General features: G+C 41.8%; 1 protein-coding gene across 2 annotated transcripts in view; it reads right to left on the reverse strand.

The window, feature by feature from the left end:
* Positions 1-19,257, reverse strand: part of rarb (retinoic acid receptor beta) — a 146,195-nt gene that overhangs the window by 11,071 nt on the left and 115,867 nt on the right. For both annotated transcript variants that reach the window (XM_023345136.1, XM_005804507.2), the window contains 2 exons: positions 8,846-9,006; positions 4,133-4,309 (listed from right to left, as the gene is read on the reverse strand). In XM_023345136.1, the coding sequence (XP_023200904.1) occupies positions 4,133-4,309; positions 8,846-9,006 (338 nt within the window). The remainder of the gene's footprint in view (positions 1-4,132; positions 4,310-8,845; positions 9,007-19,257) is intronic.

Here is a 19,257-nt window from a genome sequence, read left to right on the forward strand (position 1 = left end):
TTTAAGTGATGTTGTCTGCACCATTTCAGTTTAGATGTGTAAGAATGATTTACAGTATTCTGTGTTGTTTGCTCCAATTTACTTCAAGTTTGCAGCTCTTCTCAGCCCTACCTGAAACATGTTTCTGTTTGGTGTACTACAAACGAACGAACGAACAAACGAACGAACGAACACAAATGAACGAAGGAACATCCATCCATCCAGTTTGTGTTAGTTGTTTGGAGAAATGCACCAGCTGTTGTTCAAATGTTCAGACTGTTGTGAGAAATGCACCAGAATGCTTGAAAAAAGATGGCGTCAGTACAGAGCCTCGCAAAACTATCCTCAGCTTTTTCACGTTTTGTCATTTTACAACCTTCTGTGACAGAGCAACACAAAGTATTGTATTACTGCAAGGTGAAAAAGGGAACACAAATAAAAATATGAAAATTACAACCTACTAACAGAATCCAGTGGAACCACTTGTGTTCAGAGTCACATAAACAGTAAGTAAATTCTGCTGAAGGATGAGGCCATGGTCTCAGACCTTTTCTGACCCGCTCACTCCTGTCGGCCAACCAGTTGTCTGCCTTTTCCTTCCTCTTCATCTCTGTCCTCCTCTCTCTTGGCCATAACATGTATAGTGAAACATTCACATGAAACACCAATTTGCACCTTGGATACATGATGTTGCATATTGTTACTTTATATTTTAACCTTCCTCTCTGAACCAGGGGCCTCCACTATCCTCAACAATCGGGGAGCGGAGACTTAAAACCAACGGACATCTTCAAAGAGGCCAGGAGTTTTTATTCTTTCTTTCAACGTCTTTTCCTGGCTTTATCTTGAAAAGGGGGGGCGTTCTTCTTTTTTAAAGCCATAGTTATATTTATACACTTAAACTGCATAATGCACTTCCCCACTGTTGGGAAAGTGCATTATGCATTATGCACAGGAAGCACAGTGTTCAAAGGTCGGATACGTTTACACCACTATTTTATCTGCGGCCTCTTCTAGAAATCCACCTGTTTCTGAGATTCTGAAAGTGTCACCTTGAAGTCTTAAGCATTTCTTTTTTCAACAAATCTCACCAACACTTGCATTTCGCTTTGAGCAGAAGCAAAACTAAACATATTGGGCATATTTTTCAGACACATTCTCTTTTAACGGAGGAAACCCAGTTTCACTCTGAAATGTCCAACCTTATTTAGGTACATTTATTTCAATTTCATGACAAGAAATATTTCAGTAGATGTTAACATCGCTGCTCTACACATGCACACTTTACCTGGGACAGCATAAAACACTGATGCTAATTAATATAGAGCTACTGTACATGTTCATGACAGAAATATTTGTAACATGACTGACAAAAGAACTTAAGGTGATAATAAAATGTCAATATATAAACACTCCTTATACATTATGTTGTCAGGACGACAACACAATGCATTTTATGTCCAGATCCAAAACAATAAAAATGACCTTGATTGAATAGAACCCTAGAGGTCAAAAATGTAAAATGCATATCAAACCTGTCATCAGTGTTTCTGCGTTCTCCCTCCCCCCCCCCGTCTGTGCAGTGAATGTTAAATATCCCCCCCCCCCCCTCCCCGTCCGCCTCCCACTCCAGTATGCATGACAGAAGCAAGAGGGGAAGAGAATCAGCCATTTGCCGTTTTCCATCTCATTATTGCAGCTCCATTACTACAGCATGTCGCTTCACTTAACAACTGCTAAATGACAAACAATCACCCAGCAGCCTGCAGACATTTCCGCATCTGTGCTCAATAAAGAACACACTATCATTAACAAACACAGAGCCACTGACTGGTCATCAGTGACAATATAAGAAACACACACGTACGCACACGCACACACACACACACACACACACACACACACACACACACACACACACACACACACACACACACACACACACACACACACACACACACACACACACACACACACACACACACACACACAAACCATCTTAAAGATTAAATCAGTTTAGACAGAGAAAATGCTCACTACAGACATCTACTCTCCATAAATTTTTGAATTGATAGACGTGGTGAGTAATCTGACGTGTCTGACTCCGGCTGGTCAGCCCAGACAAACCCCCAATCAGGACGGCCTGATGGGAGCTGAGTTGGATGATAAATGGTGTTTCCTCTGGAGAGCTAAGCAATTAACTCAGAATGCTATTTGAAGAAATGAAAAGATTGTTTCAAATTGAGGGAGAACAAGAACTGTAATCAGTTCAGTAAAGTTTAGTCAGACAGAGGCAGGTTCCTGCAAAGGTCACCTCAGGGCATCGCACTAAAACCAGAGCCATCTAGTTTAAATCCCATTGCTCACAAAGCAACCCAGTCCGATTCTATACAGTCCAATGCATTCCAGTGCAATCCCCTGTGAAGTGCAGTTCAAACTTGCTAATGTTGTACTAATAATTATCGTTAGAGTAAGTTTATCTTGTTTTGTTACAAAAAAATAAATGTTTTCAAAGTGACATTTGAGGGAGATTTCCGCTTTTCCAGATTGGTTGCATCATTAAAAGCTATTTGGACTTTTTGTCAGTCTGATCCAATCAGGAAACGCAGATAGATGAAGAAACGGATGAAAGCAGCTAAAAAATGACTTTCTAACAGTCAAGCAAACTTGACTATTTTAACCAAGCAATCAGACAAATGGTGCCTCCAGAATAGTTTTTTTGTTGAGAAGTATGGACCGTCGATAGTTAACAGTTTACATGGAGCCGCTCTTCAGCTGAACATCAACATTTTAGTTGAGACCCAGAGGCCTGTTAACACCAGTGACTGGATTCTCTCACATCAGCATTTTTTAAATCAGGTCTGACTGAAACCTTTCTGTAAAACCTCCCATGAAGGTGTGAAGCACTCCGCAGGTGTGACCCATCGCCCTACACACGGCCATGGGGTTTATTCTACACATGGCGGATCACATAGAGCTGCGTTGTGCTTACTGAACCTGTTCAGTTTCTGATGAGGAATATGTTACATGAGCACTTGGGAGTCAGAAATGAGTTACAGTTTACTGTGAGGTGGAAGCTGAGAGTCAGAAGTGCATGTTCATTCAATGACATGTTAAAATCACAGCGCCACATAGTGGTCTGGCATAACAACTACAGCTGATGAATGGTGGCACTGTGTAAAAGTGGAACTTTTTCTCAATCAGCATATGAAAATACAGGCAGTTTCCAGGCGCTCTAGTGTAAACAAAGCTGTAGAGTCTTTACTTCAAAAACAGTGATTAGATTCCAGATACAAGATTCAGAGCAGAACCAGGAGCAAAGTCCTACAAGATGTCACCGCAGTTCATGTAAATGATCTTTTTATCAACAAACAACTTTGTATTTTATTTTTCATGGTTATCTACACTGAAGACCTTGGCTGTCAACAGTCTACCACCCGCCAACTGAAAGTTCGAGTCTAGATGGTGGCACAGTCGGTCCTACTGTTTTTCTTGCAGGAAGAAGATCCTAGGTTTGAATCCCAGCCTGTGGTCTTTCTTCGTGCGTGGGTTCTCTCCTGGTACTCCAGCTTCCTCCCACAGTCCATAAACATGACTGTGAGGCTAACTGGTCTCTCTAAATAGTGAGCATGGACGTTTGTCTTGTGAATCTTTGTGTTGATGGACCGGTGATCTGTCCAGGGCGGACCCCGCCTCTCGCCCTATGACAGCTGAAGATTAACACCAGCTCCCCACAACCCTGCAAGGACAAGCAGGTACAGACGATGGATGTCTGGCCTGCTCTCACCAGTTGTTAGATTCATCAAATGGAGGTTGCTAGGGGTGATCTACTGCAGGAACCATATTTATTGGTCATAACCAGATAACCTTAAAATAGAACCCAACTTCAAAAATCTGACCTGTCCCTTTGCACCAAAACAAAATGCAATAATATTGTGTTGATTCAAAATTGTTACTGTTAGTTGCCAATTTGTGTATAAATATGTTCAATTCCTTTGGGATTAAAATGTTAATATTGACCAAAGCACACTTTGATCACTATTCAGCATCAAAAGAGATACTTATTTGAAATTGGTAGATCAGCTTTGAAGCAGAAAAAAACAAATAATGACAAACAAGCATGCTCTTTCAGAATTAAAGCAGAAACACAGACCAGTATGTCCAGGCAGGCAGCTTTCAGAAGTGTGATCTGATCAGCGATGGTCAGCCCTGTAAAGCCAGGCACTCGTTTGGCAAACTCCACGATCTTGATAATGCACTTGGTGGCCAGCTCACTGAACTTGTCCCACAGGCCCAGGTCCAGCCTCACACGGTGGTCTGCACTCGAGTTCTGCAACGTACAAACACAGGGAGTCAGGACAAGGAGCCGCCGCTAACGATCTGCTCACTGCGCCCTCCTGGCTCTGCTCCATATCGTAGTAATATACAGTCAAGAGGTTCCATATGACCCAAGCTCTCAGAAACTCTGAGCCGGGTGGCGGCGCCCTGCGGTAATGAGGGTAACAGTGTCAGTGAGCATGGGCGGGATGCAGAGACACAGCAATGACAGGTAGCAGTGAGCTGGGACTGCCATTAGTACAGATATACAGCACAGAATCGACACAAATACAGGAGTGGAACTAAGGAGGCTGGAGATGACGAAGCTACAGTGAAGAAAATGAAAAAAGTGGAAGCTAAATGTTCTCAGACAGTTCAGTGAGAAAAAACAGGGGATGAGAGAGGATAGGTAAGCTGTTAAAGGGGCAATAAAATCAACTTTTTTTAGCTTTACATCATGTTATAATGTCATTCCTTGATCAAAAACATACCAGGAGCATTATATTGATTTTTTCATGGATTTTTAGGGAATCCCTTAGTCTCTCGTGGCAACCATTCAACTGTTCAAAACGCCTGGCTGGACTTAGCTCCACCTTCCAGGTGCAGTTTCCAAGATTCTGAGCTTCCACCTCACAAAGCAGCGTTTTCCCTTGAAACTCAGCTCCTTCAGACTAGCCTGCAGCAATTAGCAAACACCTGGTTGCACTGTTCATCTGCTGATCTCATAATAGGAGCTAATTCGCAGTGAAATGCTAGTAAAAACATTGTTAAAGGGTTAATAGACAAGCCATGTTATGATGACCTCCTGAAGGCGGAGTTTCAGAAAGAGCAAGAGCTTCTTAAAGTGACAGAGGCCCAATTTCAAGGAATTAAATTTTTTAAGTAATATTTGATATATATTTTATATCAGCTAAAGTTAACATACTTGCTTTAATGGCACAATATGCCTGGAAAATACACCACACTTTAACTTCTGTATTTAGTTTCTTGACAAATGGCTATTTTCTAGATTCTGAGAATATTTAACCAGCGACATATTCCATTCTTTGAACAAATTAATGGGGCAGTATTATGTGTTTGATTGAGTAAATTAACGTCTTGAAATCAGGCCTCTGTCACTTTAAAAAGCTCCTGCTCTTTTTTATTACTCTGCCTTCTGGAAGTCATCACAACATCATTCCTCATTTAACCATCCAACCTCTTTTCCAGCGTAGCACTGAGAAGCAGCTCATATACGACGAGCTCAGCAGAGGCGCAGTTCCACCACATGTTGGCTAATTTCTGCTGGCTAGTCTGTAAGAGCTTAGTGTGGGAGGGCTGCTCAGTGAGGTGGCAGCTCGGAAGCTTGAAAGCTTAGAAACTGCAGCTTTGAGGAGGAGCTGCACCTCAGAGGCGGAGCTAGGTGCATCCAGGCGTTTTGAACAGCTCAATGGTTAGCTCAATGGTTGCCACAGGAGATTAAATGATTCCTCAAACATGCATGAAAGTATCAAGGCATAACTCCAGGCACATTTTTGATGAGGGAATAACATCATAACCTGATATAAAACAACCGCCCCGCCCCCAGAACTTTACATAACACTGCCCCTTCAAGTAATTTTGCGTATCACAACTTTGATTTCTTCTGCAAACTAAAATGACCCCAGGAACATTCTCCCACAAGTCAGGGTTGCTCTGAAACTGATTTTGTTCATCGTAAATATGTTACTGAAGAAGAAGCAACTGGGAAAAGCAACAAACTCATATAACATCCAATGTGTAATCAGCATGTGGGGTCCAGCCCATGGAGGAGTCCGGGGGCTTGAGGACAGCAGCCAGTGAAGTGACTGCAGAGATAGACAGCTGTGTACATCCGTCCCCCTGAGGCAGCTGCTGGACACGGTCACACTCAAAGAATCTACTGTTAGGCCACCACAGAGACAGTGGGAGGAAGAGGGTGGCAGCAGACAGTTAAGAGAGAAAAAGATCATTAAGTATGATAGGGGTTAAGTGAGAGCCACATTAGGGCTGTGTTAAATCACAGACAACGAGCTGCAGTCGACACAACAGCGCATTCCACTGATTGACGTCCGGTTTGATGGGAAGGGAGGAGGTGGAGATGCGATGTGGGTAACAAAGTGTTTGTTTCTCAATGGACAGGGTGAAGAACGTGACAGTGGCAGATATTAAAGCAACTTATCTTGTTGTGCCCTCTGGCTGAGGAGGGAAAGCACAATGAAAAACAGGGCAGAGCCGGGCGTAACGAGGTGTTACTGTTAGGCTTTTTTTAAAACCTCCTCCAACCTTCTTCCCCCCACCCAGCAATCTCAGTCAATTACACCAGTCCCATAATTCAATAGAGGGAAACAAGGACGTTACCCGGGAATCCTAATTTCATTTAAGTTCATTTCTCCAAACAAATTAGACAAGTTGCTGCATTAAAAAAAGCCTGGCAGTGTAGAAACGAGCACCAAGAGGTACATCAGCAGGCTCCAGTGCACACATGCAGAAAGGGGGACGTCTGTGGAGGCAGCCGCCACCTGAGATGGATGGAGACAGCGGACAAAGCGTAATGTGGCTAATATCTGCAGGCCGAGGCGTGTTCTGCAGCGGTGGCCGCCCGCTCGGCCTCCTCGCTGACGACTAATGCTTTAGTTTGTCTTTGAAAGTGCCAGGCTCGTTTTTCATCACCATCACTGTCAGCGGAGGGTTATTCATTGTGGAGCTAACTCTGCTAACCCGCCAGTGAACTCCTAAATCACCGCAGACTAGGATTTGAATATTTCACCACATAATTGGAGCTTTAACCTAATCTACAGAAAAGCCGGAGCTCCTCCTCTGTTTCTGTTGAGGAGAAGTCAAAAGCTGTATCAGGATCCAATCCCTTGAAATAATGAGGAACTCCTTGACGCCTGAGAGCAAGCATAATTACCACTGATCCAGATTACAGCTTTATCGAAGGCCCGACTGTCGACTCCAATAAACAACAAACACCAGCTTATGTATCATCACTGGAAAGCAATATTTTCTCTTTTGTTTGACTATTTTCAGCCTTGGAGTTTAGCTCAATGCAGGCTGTTTACGTGGCTAAATGGAAGAAACGTCTCATGAGAGACGGATGAGGGTGGAGCAAAGAAGGGTTACAGCGATTAGGAGCTTTGTGTTTGTATTGAGAAGGGGGAAATACGTGGTTATTAAGATGGAAGCTGACTGTCGCTGAGACGACGTGCAGCTGCGCACAGCAGAGAGCTAAAAGCTGCTGACTGCCCTACTTTAGCATCACTTCCACCGCTCTGCCGTGAAACCTATTGTCACTGACTGAATGGATCTCATCACTGTAATAAGAGACACACTATTGCTCATTAGGGCCTCTGTTGCCTTTGATTATTTTCGTATAAACATGTTTAGGGTGGGGTTAGTAGGCCAACCCAACCCTAATGACTGACAGGTGTGTGAGATTTGTCACAAACTAACATCACCAAATCAGTCCCCAGACGCCCCCCAGCCCATCCCACCGCAGAGCGGGATGCCAATCATGGCTCACAGCCGTCAGCTGTAATCTATATGTAAGTCAGCTGGAAAACAAGCATATTAGACTGTCAGCTTCGTCTCAATGCTGCTGCGTCTGCGTCTCAGTCAGCGGCTGCTCGCCACTTTCTCTCCAGCTGTCAGCCATCTTAGAGCTCCAAACATTTTCCTGTCAAGGCATAACAAGGTGTTGAGGTCGTTAGTTTCATGACCTCCATCTTTTTCACAGTTCTACTCAGCACAGCGCTGCCCCTCAGGGTGGATAAGGAAAGCAGATCCACATAGGGTTTTGTTGGATATTTTCTCTAGACAGTTCAGACCGCTCAGAGACAATCAGACCCCGATGTGTCCGACTGATGTGATCTTTCTATAAGACCCTGGTTTCCCCTCGCTATCAGACCTTTCCATCATTCATTGGTGGGTCCCGTGTTTAGGGGGTTTCACATCAGTGGAATATAAAGCCATCTCCAGCATTGACAAGCATTTTTGACATCCAGCTTCACTCTGTTGCACATTTATATAAGCTGGTAATAAAGCAAGCTGGGTTTGATGCATCAGTCAAACTTCTCCAACTTGTCAAAAGTTGAAGAGGATCTGAAGATGCTATTTTGCTACACAATTTTTTTTCTTTTTTGTGTCTCGGTAAGTTCTGAGTTTAAATAAAGGTTAAATTAATGCGCCGTAGTGGGAGGAACAAACCATGAGGTCAGAATGTTTACAGTTATATAATGATCCTGTCCACTGGCCTTCCATCACACTTGATGTCCAATCAATTCCTAACGGCAAAGAATAAAAGGTTCTGTGGAGGATTTGTCCAGACAGTGATAACTGTACAACTGGGGGCTCAAGCTGAATTAAATGGGGATTAAGAGCGAAGTGCAAGAAATTGATTATCAATATGCTGATGGCAAATTTGTCAGCCAGGATCCAAGAAGCACAATTCCATGAGTCAGATAACATACTGTAAACGAATGAAAACACCCAGGTCCCCATTGATCCAACAGCAAAGAGGAATGTGTGCCTCTTCCGGCCAAACACTCACCGTGGTGTATTTGCCAAGCTGGCAGAGGGAGGGGAAGGTTTCTTGATGGGCCTTACGGATCTTCTCGATGATAGTCTCCAGCTCTGCCGTCAGCTCGTAGCTCTCTGCCAGTTCTGGCTTCGGACTTTCCTTCTTCTTCTTATTCCGGTCATTCCGAACAGCTGGAGGAGAACAAATCACATCTTTCAGGTTAATCCTGAGACTTTTATACTGACAGGGCAGCTTAGGAAGTGGAGACAGTAAAACGTCTCCTGAGAGGATCAAGCACATCCAACAGGTGGTGTGAATAAAACTCCAATAGAGGGAGTTTTAGGATGTTTTCACACCTGATGGTCCAGTAGACTCGGTTCCATTGGGGACCAAAATTTCAGCATTTGTTACATTTTCAGCTGGTGCAGTTCGCTTTCACGCTGCACTGTGTTGAACTGACCAAACCCTTTGAAAAACCTGTTTCCGCCTCCCGTGTGGTGGCGCTGCACCAAGAACCACGGAAGGAAATGACACAAAAACCACAGAAGAAGAAACTGATCACAATATAGACAAAAATGGTTTAGCAAGGCAGATTCCAAAGCTGACATCCCTGATGCTCACTTTATATTTAAGATGTATTGTGTCACTAACATGTCAGAAATTTTGAAATATATCTTAATAATAATAATTTAAGAAAAACATTGTAATTATGGCTGAGTTCATACTGCAGCCTGAAGTGACTCCATTTTTATTTTTATTTATTTATTTATTTTTGCCGTAATGCAACCTGTATCTGATCTTTTCATGACAATCTGAACAACACAAATCAGATTTGTTTTGCGACCCAGGTCACTTGGATATCCGATACGTATCTGATTCAAATGTGAATCGCCCAACCGACCTGAACATCAATGATACTCAACAAATGTCCGTATTCTGCCCAAGCGGGAAGAAAAACAACAATCATGGCGGACTATAATGAGGATTAAATTATTAACGTCCTGGCTCTGGTCAGACAGCAACTTCAAAATTGTAAGTTATGATCCGCTGTTAGCATCCATGTTTACTTCCCCAAACACTGAGCACGCTCTCTATGTGTGATGTTATTGCGTCCTCTGCTGTGCATGTGGGACACTTTAAGGTTGTTTGCAGTTCACACTATAGATCGCATACAGGTCGCATTTATTTGGAAGTGTGAACGACCAAGGGAAAACAATCGGATTTGACAAAAAAATCGGAATTGGGTCACCTCAGGCTGCATTGTGAACACAGCCTAAATGTAAAAAGTTACGTCATACTGCACTTACTAAAGCTCTTGTATCCTTGCCCAATGTTCAAGTGAAACAACTAAACAAGCATGTCACCTTTAATATATCTGTATATACCCAAAATGTCTTAATATGGCCAAGCTGGCATTATGTGAAAAACATTGCTGTGAAATCCCAGGTAAACATGAGCAGGCTCTCTGTTGTACATGTGAGGCAGAAGAAGCTCCAAGGCGTGTCTGTTCAGTTCATGGAGCTGGGTACTTCATTAGATGCAGATCTTTGAAGTCAGTCACAGCAGGAGATTACCTGGTTTTATTACTCAGCACAGCATAATCATCATGATCAGCAGCACTTTTGGAATCCTAACAAGGGGAGCTGGAGACAATGACTGAGCCAGGCCTTTTGTCAAGAGCTCAGACACCCATGGGACCTTTCTAGTCTGATGAGACAAAAGTCAAATCTTATGCCCTAGTTTACAATAAAGATCCTCTGTGTTTATTGTGTATACTGAAGGAACTCAGTGTTTCAGCTGTTTTGCAGTTTTGTGGAAGTTTGTTCTATATTTGTGGTGCATAGAAGCTGAATGCTGCTTCTCCATGTTTGGTTCTGATGCAGAGCAGAAGCAGAACTAGAACTAGAAGACCTGAGAGGACTGGAGGGTTGATAAAACAGCAGATCCTTAATGTATTGTGGTGCTAAGCTGTTCAGGGATTTATAAATAAACAACAGTATTTTAAAGTCTATTCTCTCATGTTTGCTTTGGTTGTATTTACCCAGTATGCTTTGCACTATACTCCTGCTTCCTGCTTTTGGAGCGATCTAGACCTAGAAGATGTGCTCTATCTTCCTGGTTTTATTCAGAACCCCAGCAGCAGATCTGATGGAACTGGAGGTTTGATTTTTTAGTCAGACCTGTAAAAACACTGTTGCAGTAATCAATGCAACTAAAGATAAACACATCATGAATGAGTTTCTCTAGATCTGGCTGAGACATTAGTCTTCTAATCCTGAAAATGTTCTTCAGGTGATAGAAGGCCGACTTTATAACAGTCTTTCTGTGTCTCTGAAGGTTCAGGTCAGAGTTCATCACTACACCCAGATTTCAGCCTGATCTCTAGTTTCTATCTGTAAATCTGAAGCTGAGTGTTGACTCTATCGTTCCTCTTTGGGTCCAAAGATAATAACTTCAGTTTTGTTTCTGTTCAGCTGGAGAAAGTTTTGGCACATCCACACATTTATCTCTTCTAAGCATCTGACCAGTGATTGGATGGTTCAGAGTCACCTGGTGGCATCATAATGTAGATAACTATCATCCGCGTAGTTATGGTAGCTAATCTTATTTCCTATTATAGCCCGAGCCAGTGGGAGCATATCGATAGTAAAAGGGGTCCTAGGATTGAACCTCTCACATGTGACTTCTGTCTGCTTCGATGAGAAGTTTCCTATTGAAACAAAGAAATCCCTGTCCTTTAGGTAAGATTGGAACCAGTCATTTCAGTAATATGTCATGGTCAACACTGAGGTCCAACAGAACCAGAACTGTGGTTCGTCCACAGTCTGTGTTCACATGGATGCCATTGAACACTTTGACCAGGGCAGTCTCAGTACTGAGACTGAATGACATCAAAGCAGTTAGTCATTGTTAGGAAGTGAATCTTTTTCTATAATTTCACTGATGAATGGAAGATTGGAGATTGGTCTGTACTTCTGTAATAGTGACGCTAGCAGGTTGTTTTTTTCCAGTAGTGATTTAATATCATTTTAAATCCAGGGGGAAAATACTTCATTAGACGGATGACTTTATTATTTGAATCACATCAGATTCAATAATTCAGTTGTGTGTATGATATCAAGACATTGAAGGAGGAGGAGCTTAATTTCTTCTAAGCTTATATGCCTTAGTTAGTAAAATTCAGTCATTTTCTTCACCTTTAGTTTGAGTGGATGAAACACGATTGTTTTTTTTTTTATAACTGTGATAAATCTAATACATTAAATCTAATGAAGTCAGAAGCAGTGATCAGAGGCTCTGCATCAGGCCTGGTGCTCCACTGCTTCCCTCTGCACCCAGTACAAGGTGTTAAAAAGCTATATATTTTCATGGCCTCTTGTTTAATGCATCATTTGGATGTATCTGCTCATGCTGCCAGTAATTTGCTCGAAGTGCAGAGATAATTGATTTCCTCAGCTGGGGGTGAGATGTATTTACCAAGCTGCTGTCTTCCTAAATCACATCTCGTGGCTCGCCAGTTGTGTTAACACCGCAACCCTCCAGTCAGTCACACTTCGTCTCTACTCTGAAACACCCAGACACTTCCATACACAGACGGTGGAACATCCTGATTTTTGCATTATTCTGTACTATTCATGCTGGGCATGCATGTTGGTTTGAGGACGTCCCGCCGTAAGGACACTTTCAACATGCAAGCAATGTAAGAGTAAAAACATATGTGCTGGCATGTGATCTTTATTTCAGTGAGACAGACTAAATAATCCAAGTTACATTTTTCTAGAGGTCAAAGGTAATGTGTAGTTACGATGGCAAGGCAAAACATGATATCTACTATCTCAACACAACCACAATCCAAGAGAGTACAGCAAAGGTTATCCTGTAAACAATGAAACTACATTTAAATTAGATTATTTTCCATTGTAGATAATATAAAGGATACTTTAGTTCAACTTGTTTTTCAGTTTTCCTTCATACGATTACACATTGAAAAGATTTTCTCACATTCCTCTTTTTCTGAGAAGAAACACTTGTTATGTATTCATATGTAGCAGAGAGTTTGTGCAGTGATTTTCTCCTGCAGTTCAAATCCCTCTATTGCCTTCTCTGACTTCATTCACTGGTAGCAGCTTTTCTCTACAGACAACATAGAAACCTCCAACTCTGCTGCTCTAATCAGCACAGCCTTCCCTGAGCCCACAGTGACACCATAAACCCACATGGCAGCTGAGCTCGACATTCAACTGTCTCATCACATGAAATAATCACAGCTATGTACAGACTGAGAAATATGTTCAAATCAATTAGAACTTCAGTTATCTAAGATATTTTTTAGGTAAAAAAAAAAATGTTACTCATGTTTGTTAGAATTTTACCTTTGTATTTAAACAATTGCAAAGTGCCTTCTCTGGTTCTGGGGGGTGTCCTGCCCCAAGTGGAGTTTAAGTATCTCAGGATCTTGTTCACAAATGAGGGAATAAGGGAGCAGGAGATCGACAGGCGGATTGGCGCAGCGTCTGCAGAGAAGCTGCCGTTGTACCGGTCCGTCGTGATGAAGAGAGAGCTGAGCCAAAAAGCGAAGCTCTCGATTTACCGGTCAATCTAAGTTCCCACCCTCATCTATGATCATTAGCTGTGGGTCATGACTGAAAGAACGAGATCGCGGATACAAGCGGCCGAAATGAGTTTTATCTGTAGGGTGAAAACTCTACAGAGGATGTCTGGGTTAGAGATAAGGTGAGAAGCTCGGTCATCTTGGAGGGACTCAGAGTAGAGCCGCTGCTCCTTCACATCAAGAGGAGCCAGTTGAGGTGGCTCGGGCATCTGGTCAGGATGCCTCCTGGTCGCCTCCCTGGTGAGGTTTTCCAGGCACGTCCCACCGGGAGGAGGCCCCGGGGAAGACCCAGGACACGCTGGAGGGATGATGTTCCTTTGCTGGTCTGGGAACGCCTTGGGAGCTGGAACAAGTGGCTGGGGAGAGGGAAGTCTGGACCTCCCTTCTTAGGTTGCTACCCTCATGGTAGCAGCCTAAGTATAAGCGGAAGAAGATGGATGGATGGATGAAAAAATAGTATAATAGGAACTGAAAAGGAAAAAAAAGTGTTTGCTTGGATATTGATCTTTAGTGTTACAGCATTTCTTGGCAAGTCTGTTTTTTCCCCTTAAATAGTCACAAGATTTGGTTTTAAAGAGGATCCAAATGCAGAGACAAGGATGACACAACCATGGAGAACAAATGAGTTTAATAACAGAACTCAAGAGACAGGAACAGACTGGTAATAGCAGGACGAGGAGTAAAAGAACCAAACTAGTGAGTTTAATTACTGAACACGTGAGTTTAATGAACAGATAAGGAACAACGTAGAGAAGATATGAAACTAAAACACTGGAGAAAGTGCTAAATAAACCACCTTCTAAAAATAAACCTCAAATTAGCCGGAATTAGGAAACTAAACTCAGAGTACAACATCATGTCTCATTACACTAATAAACAAAATATACAATGAACAAAAGAAACTATGACACAGAAACCCGGAAACTGTGCAAAGAAAGAAACAATAAAACTTGAAGTGAATCAAGACCACAACCAAATTCAGAAAGAACAGTAAAAGTGGAATTAATGACTGCAACACAGAGAAGGATATTAAATCAAGGCTAAAAACCCATTTGCTTAAAGTTACATTTAGCTAATAATAACTGGATCCCTGATTAATCCTAATCTGGATTCCAATTGATTAATTTCAGTAGAGAGTGCTGAACAGATATGCACACCACACTTTTAATAATACAAGTAAAAATATTAAAACCATGAGAAATTGACAGATCAAATGTTGAAGTGTAGGAACCAATGCAGTTTTCCACTTCACTTTGTGGTTGGAACATAATAAATGTAGAAAATATCTTTACAAGACTCTAACTGAATTCTCTGTCAAGATTACTTTGGATACTGGAAAACCTTTTTTCAGAACCTTTCTCAGGAAACAGAGCCGTTTTCTGTTGCATTTCCTGCAGTAAAACAAACGATCAGACTTTGTTTTACCTCAAGACTCCACATAGTGAGGTAGAACATCTTCATTTAGCAGGAATGTGCTGGAATGATATGGAGATAGAGTGCTCAGCTTTTTGAATTGTCAGATCAGATATAATTACACTAATATCAGTAGATGGGGGTGAGGGGTAGGCGGTTTGAAATAGTTTATAAAATAAAAACAACTGAATCCTTGCGGATGATTAATTTTTTAAAGATTTTATTAAGAAACTCGAAGCTGCTGCTGCACTGTTTGTTTTGTTTTTGCAGCTCCCAAAAGAAAATAAGAATAAATTTTCAGATCAATGATGTAACTGTCTTGATTTACATTTTGTGCAAAAACTGGCATGTCAGTCAAACCCTTGCTGTAGTTTCTGAGCAGCTTTTTGCATATCTACTATTTTGATGATTTATTTACCCTTGGTGATGAGTTCCTTGTCTTTGAGGATGGAAGGACTCCCTACCATTCCCCTAATCTTTAGCTTCCTCCTCATATCTCCATCAGGTGAACGTCAGGACTCTGCCTCTCCAAGCTGCTCCAAGATGTTAATATTACTTCCAATCCGGAGAAACGTTTGTTTATTCTTAGTGGTGAAGATCACAGCTTATAATTTCACAATCAGAGTATTTGTCAGACATTTAGTTGCTGATCTGAGAGCCACACTGCTGCAGTAGGAGTTACCACTCAGCATCATGTTCTACAGAGGAGATGGTCTGGGGAAGTGAAAGTCTAAATGAATTAAGCTTTGGGAAAAATTTGTTCTGGGTCTCGTAGTTAACCATCCATTTTAACTGCTGTTACATTAGCTCTAGTGCTTGTGTTTTGAGCAAGCTAAAACCATTTTAGTTGTAAGCAGGATGAGTTCAGGATTACAGGTTGTGGTTTCAGCTGAGAGCTGAAGGATGTTGCTGTTTGCTGCCAGGTTCTGATTCAGAGCTGTGAATGGGAGAGTGTCAGGTGTTTCTGGAGAGTTCTCATGAGGGGATGAAGGATCATCGACTGGCCTTCTGACAAGATGCTAAACACACTTTTCTCAGAAGTGCCTAACAACAATCTAATGTCCCTTAGCTTTTCAGGAGTGTCGTCTCTATTCTCCTCCAGTGTGTTAGGTTGCTCCCTGTTTTTTGTTCATCTCTTTGTTGTAGTTTTTATGGCTGCATTAAACCCTGTTGGAGTGACTTCGTTTCCTCTCCGCTTGGTGCATGGCTGGTGGTCGTTGTGAGGAGCTGCTGGCAGCCATCTGCCTGCTGCCAAGCTCTGCACAGGGCAAGTAAACAGATGCAGCGGTAAATAAACACAATCTATCTGGAGTGCTGCGGCACCCGGGCTGCTTGCCACAGCACTTAACATGGCAGCTCACCAACAGCAACCAGGTGGGTGTCGAGGAATGACAATAAGTCTTTGCTGCCAGCACAACGTTGAGATTAAGCTTAATGGTACTTAGGGGAAAGCAAAGGAGAGCATGGGAGACACCATTTTATAATCTACTACAGAGAAGGTGTACCATAGCAACTGCAAACGGGGAAGACTGAGAGACATTTAGAGGTGGGAAAGAAGTCTGAACTGTACAGCAGATAGGCTGATGTAGCCAGGACCTATTGCACTGCGAAGTGGCCCCAACTCTCATTATGTGGAAGCCCTATGCAGTGTGTCGCAGTCACAGTCACAGTGTGCCACACTGTGTCACAGTGTGCCCACTCACACAGCTGGAAGTGAGAACACCTGGTGTAACAGATCAGCTGAAGCTGTGAATTAGCAGCAAACCTACAGAGTTTCTGGAAGGGATTCACAGCGCTTCACTTTTTGGAACATTTTGTGTTCCATCCTTATTCCAAGTTGTATTAAATTAATCTCTTTCCTGAAAATTCAACACACAAACACTCTATTGTGAAAATGTGGGGAAAAGTTTGGAGTGTTTTGCATATTTATTAAAAGTAGAAAGCCAGGAAGTTCACAGCCTTTGCATAATACTATGTTGATCTCCTTTGGCAGCTTTAACAGCCTCCAGTCTCAACCTGCAGCCTCCAGCTCAGCCCTCCTCTCTTCAGGCAGTTTTCTCCGTTCTTCTCCACCAGGTTGGATGGAGATGTCTGTCAGCCATGTTCACCTCTCTCCAGAGATGTCCAATCAGATTCATAATTTTCTAAACTCTGGTTTAGCCCCTCCAGGACATTCACAGATTGGTTTTGTATCCTTTCAGATCTGGATCATGTGCTTTGGGTTGAACCGTCGCCCCAATCTGAGGTCAGGGCGCTCTGCAGCGGGTTTTCATCTAGCATGCCTCTGTTCATGGCTGCATTTATCTTTCTCTCCATCCTGACTGGTCTGTCAGTTCTTGCTGTTGCAAAACATCCCCATACCATGATGCTGCCACCACCATGTGTCACTGTAGTTATGGTGATGAGCTGTGCCTGTTTCCTTCAAACATTACTGGCATCCACACCAGAGAATCTTGTTTGTCTTTTAAACGTGAAGAACACACCAAAGATTAAACTGCAAAATGCAAAAAAAAGTTACAATGATTCTGTTACTGATGAAAGTGTGATAGCTACAGAGAAAACTGAAGCATTGAGACTGAAATACAGTTTATTAGAGTTTAGAGGAGATTCTGCACATTTCTGTATTGCGATATCTTTTATTGGTCAGATGCAGTTTGGGTGTTTATACAATAGAGAGCATCTGTTTCTGGATTTTTTGTATATAAAACTACAAAAATAAGCAATTAATTGATCTAATTATTTTAATATCTTGGAATCTATGTAGTAAAAGAATCAAAATCAGCTGAGCTTGAGATCAGCATATCAAAATTTGAAATTGTCCAAATTCCACTTTTCCCGTCTGTCAATGACTGCTGCCAGGCCTTGAGCACACAGAGCACATAGGAAACACAGACTGTGTTTGAAATGCTACAAAGTTTTGCTGGAGACAGTAACAGTCAGCTCTGGAGGTGATCTCCTCTTTGCGATAAAAACAGTCGAATGAAAGAAAGCCTTGAAGTGGGCATCCAGTTGGTGTTGATCTTCTACAGCATTCAAGGAGAAAAGTCTCCTTTCTCATCAGCAGCCCTGTGGGAGGTTTAGCCTGAGGATATATAGATATCATCTTTTCTATGATGCCGCCACTGAGGTGTGAAACAGCATAAATGAAAGTAGTGACACCACCCACCAGGACTAATGAAGCATGAAGTGGGCCTGAGCTATAAATGCTGATGCAATCAAAGGATGCCAATAACCTGTGAAATGCAAACTGTTGTCACGGTGCCATTTTTTTAATAGATGACAATATAGCAGAGGGAGCAGAACTGACAGGAAAACTGACACAGTTTATCCAAATTTTAAAGAATGTTTCAAAATCAAATGAGAAGAAGCTTTTAAAATCTGCGTGGGTTTAGTTTGTAAACAGAAATCTAATATTTAGTGTAATTGTAGCTTTTTAAAAAGAGATTATTAGAATGACTGAGACAGACAGTCTGTCCTGATTGAACTGGGGGGGCGGAGGGGGTCAAACTGGTAAAAACGTTTGTGAATAACTTGATTTGCTCATCTTGAGTAACATCAAATATGAAAATACATGATTTTAACATCTGACAGTGACTGAAAATAGTGAAGATCACTAGAATACCCAGTAGACACTTAGAGAGAATTACTCTAATAGTTGACTTGTGTTTTCACTAGTAGAATGAGCCTGTGGGTCTGTCAAATCAGCTGATGAAGAGGACTGATGAAGAATGTATTTACTGGCTTGCGAGTCTTCTGCCACTCCACGGATTTATTTACTTTTCTAATAATCATAATTCAAAAAAAAACTCAACCCTTTCATAAGGGGTAGAATTTAAACTGATGCTCACAGCTACCTGCATTAAACAAGCTAATAGCCTACAGATGCTAGACCACACAAAGTAAAACTCACCTCTATTTTCTAAATATGTACTAAATAAAATGTTTTATGCCAGCTAACAAAATAAATTAAAATCTATCTATTTCCAGATTTTAGAACAAAATAAATCATCCATTTCAAAAGAAAAGTAAATCGTAATTTTTTTTATAAACATGGAAAACAAAGAAAGATAGTTTGATGCTAGAGAGTTTGAAAAGTCTGCTGTAGATATTAATTGCAGATTTTGCATAAGAACTTGCAGAAAAATTTCTAAATGCTATGCTAATAAGCTATGCTACACAGTTTGAAGTATAAACTCCTTGATCATTCAAAATATTAGTGAAAACTCTACAGTGGCTGCTTGCTCTCATGCAGTGTGGTGACCTCTGCTCCAAATGTACAGTTTATGTTTTCAACAAGACTGGAAAAAATATTCAACTTTATTAATGTTGTTAAGAGGAATTATAAGGTTGTGGGTTTGATTCCAGCTTCCTGCTATCAAATGTTAGCATGGCACTGAACCTCATGCTAACGTTTGGT

This window comes from Xiphophorus maculatus, chromosome 13 (assembly GCF_002775205.1).
Source record: "Xiphophorus maculatus strain JP 163 A chromosome 13, X_maculatus-5.0-male, whole genome shotgun sequence".
NCBI lineage: Eukaryota > Metazoa > Chordata > Actinopteri > Cyprinodontiformes > Poeciliidae > Xiphophorus > Xiphophorus maculatus.